Source organism: Alexandromys fortis, unplaced genomic scaffold, assembly GCF_014885135.2.
Source record: "Alexandromys fortis isolate MF-2015 unplaced genomic scaffold, M_Fortis_MF-2015_v1.1 scaffold_163, whole genome shotgun sequence".
NCBI lineage: Eukaryota > Metazoa > Chordata > Mammalia > Rodentia > Cricetidae > Alexandromys > Alexandromys fortis.
Window position 1 is genome coordinate 3,547,429 of NW_026068085.1, and position 3,430 is coordinate 3,550,858.

At 40.4% G+C, this 3,430-nt stretch overlaps 1 protein-coding gene across 1 annotated transcript; it reads left to right on the forward strand.

The window, feature by feature from the left end:
• The first annotated feature begins 449 nt into the window (after positions 1 to 449).
• LOC126488617 (tetratricopeptide repeat protein 1-like) lies at positions 450 to 1,919 on the forward strand. The gene has a single exon (XM_050122211.1). The coding sequence runs from the start codon at positions 528 to 530 to the stop codon at positions 1,407 to 1,409; it is 882 nt and encodes a 293-aa protein (XP_049978168.1). The 5' UTR covers positions 450 to 527; the 3' UTR covers positions 1,410 to 1,919.
• Positions 1,920 to 3,430: the final 1,511 nt, after the last annotated feature.

Sequence of the window (3,430 nt, forward strand, 5' to 3'; positions counted from 1 at the left end):
TATGCTGCTACCACAGCTGTCAGTCCAGGGTCAGTGTGCTCCCACTAGCTCAAGTCAGCTGTTTCTGTGAGTATCCCCACCATCGTTTTGACCCCTTTGCTCTTACTGTCTCTCCTTCCTCTCTATGAACGGACTCCACCCTACTCCATGTTTTCAATTTCCTAAGGCGATCTTGTTTACTTCCCCTTCCTGGGGAAGTCCATGTATGTCTCTTTTAGGGTTTATTCCTTGTTTCCTGTCTTTTCTGTGGCTGTAGACTATAGGCTGGTTATCTTTGGTTTTCTGATGTTGTGAAGTATAGGCTGTTTATCCTTTGTTTTATGTCTAATATCCACTTATGAGCGAGTACTTCTGTGTTTTTCTTTCTTTGTCTGGGTTACCTCCCTCAGATGGTTTCTTCTAGTTCCATCCATTTGTCTGCAAATTTCAAGATGTTGTTATGGGAAGAGAAGTCCGTGAGTTTAGGAAGAACTTCGTGGGTCTCGCAGCGTGGGACATTTAGCCTCACCTCCCTCCCTGAACTCAGCATGGATGATAAGTCAGAAAACTGTCAGGTTCCAGAAGATCTCTTCAATGGTTTGAAAGTTACAGAGTCTCTGGAAGCAGAGTCAGCCGGCCCCCAGGTTTCTGATCCCAAGGGTCAGCCTTCCCAGAGCAAACTACCTAAGGATGATAGTGCCCATCCTCAGGAGGACCATGGAGAAGAGGAGTGTTTTCATGACTGTAGTGCCTCATTCAACGAGGAGCAGCCAGGGGCACACATGGTGGGGGACAAAGCCACTGATGATTCTAGTTCTGAACTCGATGAGGAATACCTAATTGAACTGGAAAAAAAAAACATGCCAGAAGAAGAGAAACAGAAAAGAAGAGAAGAGAGTGCTAAACTAAAGGAGGCGGGGAACGAACAGTTTAAGAGAGGAGATTACATAGAAGCTGAGAGTTCTTACAGTCAAGCCCTTCAGATGTGCCCATCCGGTTTCCAGACAGATCGGTCGGTTCTGTTTTCAAATAGAGCTGCTGCAAGGATGAAACAGGACAAGAAGGAAATGGCCATCAGTGACTGCAGCAAAGCAATTCAGTTAAACCCCAGCTACATCAGTGCAATACTGAGGAGAGCGGAGTTGTATGAGAAAACAGACAAACTAGATGAAGCACTGGAAGATTATAAATTGATATTAGAAAAAGATCCATCGGTACATCAAGCAAGAGAAGCTTGTATGAGATTACCTAAACAAATTGAAGAACGTAATGAAAGATTAAAAGAAGAGATGTTAGGTAAACTAAAAGATCTTGGCAACTTGGTTCTGCGACCTTTTGGGCTTTCTACAGAAAATTTCCAGATCAAGCAGGATTCTTCTACTGGCTCCTACTCCATCAATTTTGTTCAAAATCCAAATAATAATAGATAACAGACATAACAGTAGTCGTAAAGGCTGACTGGGAGGCCATGAACTGTTCACAAGGGGCAAGACCCTGCCAGTGTTTAATGTTTAAAAGCATCTTACCCAAAAAAGGCTGTGTAGTAGAGCCCGAGCCACCTTCTTGCTCTTATTTTATGATCAGGGTGGAATGTGCCTCCTGGTGTAATGAGCCTCGTTATTTCCATTTTAAGGTGGTGTCTGTGCAGCTGCTGTCCCTGGTTTTGGCTGGTTTGGGGTTTTGTTTTGTTTTGTTTTTTTCTGGTGTTTTTGGCCTGGGAGAAGCCTGCTTGTCAAAGCTGACCTCTTAGAGCCACACAAATGTGCTAGCCAGCAAAAGCCTCTCCCTAACCATGCAAGCCTGTCAGTTGGGTGATGACCATACTTGCTGGACAGAGTCCCCTCCTGCTGCCCCTCCCTGCTCATACTCTTTCAGAGGCTGCCCTATAGGGGCTTCAGCATTCCTGAGTTCCTCTGTGTTAATAAAAGCTTTCTGTGACAGTTAAAAAAAAAAAAAAGATGTTGTTATGTATAGAGTACTACTCTGTTGTATAAATATGCCACATTTTCTTTATCCATTCTTTGGGTAAGGGGCATCTAGGGTATTTTAATGCTGTGGCTATTATAAGTAATGCTGCTATGAACATAAAAGAGCAAATATTCTTGTGATATGGGTCTGCATTCTTGGAGTATATGCCCAAGAGTGGTATTGATGGGTCTTGGGGTAGATTAATTCCCAACTTTTTGGGAAACTACCATAGTGATTTCCAAAGTAGCTGTGCAAGTTTGTACAACAGCAGTGGAGGAGGGTTCCCTTTACTCCGCATCCTCGCCATCATAAGCTGTAATTAGTGTTTTTTATGTTAGTCCTTCTGACTCACACAAGGTGGTATCTTAGAGTTGTTTTGATTTACAATGGCTAAGAATGTTGAGAATTCCTTAAGTGTCTTTCAGCCATTCTTCTGTTGAGAATTCTTTGTAACGATCTGCAATCCATTCTTTAATTGGATTATTTGGTATTTTGATATCTATTTCCTTGAGAAATTTATATATTTTGGAGATTAGCCCTCTATCCAAAGTGGGGTTAGTGATTTTTTTTCTCACTTTGTAGGTTGCCCTTGTGTCTTGTTGATTTTGTCCTTTACCTACAGAAGCTTTTCAGTTTCATGAGATCCCATTTATCATTTATTAAATATTCATCTCAGTAACTGTACTACTGGTGTTATGTTCAGGAAGTGGTCTCCCATGCCGATGTGTTCAAGGCTATCTCTCACTTCCTCTTCTATAAAGTTCAGTGTGGCTGAATTCATGTTGAGGTCTTTGATACATTTGGACTTGAGTTTTGTGCACAGGATTAGATAAGGATCTATTTGCATTCTTCTACAATATTGACATCCAATTGTGCCAGCACCATTTATTGAAGATTCCTTCTTTTTTTCCATTGTATAATTTTGGCTTCTTTGTCTTTGATTCGATTACATTGGCCCACCTGGCTGTTTTAGTGCCAATGTCAAGCTGTTTTCATTACTATAGCTCTATAGTAGAGCATGAAGTCAGAGGTGGGGATACCTGCAGAAGTACCTTTCTTGTACAAGACTGTTTTTGCTATTTTGGGTGTTTTATTTTTCTATACGAAGTTGAGTATTGTTCTTTTAAGGTTGGTGAAAAACTATGCTGGAATTTTGAAGGGGATTGCATTGAATTTGTAGATTGCTATTGGTAAGATTGCCATTTTTTTTTTCTCTGTTGATCCTACCTATCCAAGAGCATGGGATATCTTTCTATTTTCTGATATCCTCTTTATTTTCTTTCTTCAAAAACTTAAAGTTCTTGTTGTACAGATCTTTCACTTCTTTTGTTAGTGTTACCTAAAGACATTTTAGGCTATTTGTGACTATTGTAAATGATGATATTTCTCTAATATCTTTCCCAGACCCTTTATCATTTGTTTATAGGAGGACTACTGAGTTTTTGAGTTGATCTTGTATACTGTGAAATTATTGAAAGTGTTT

What these genes read in the sequence shown, in the direction of transcription:
- LOC126488617 (XM_050122211.1), top strand. Translation starts at nt 528, where the DNA reads ATGGATGATAAGTCAGAAAACTGTCAGGTTCCAGAAGATCTCTTCAAT.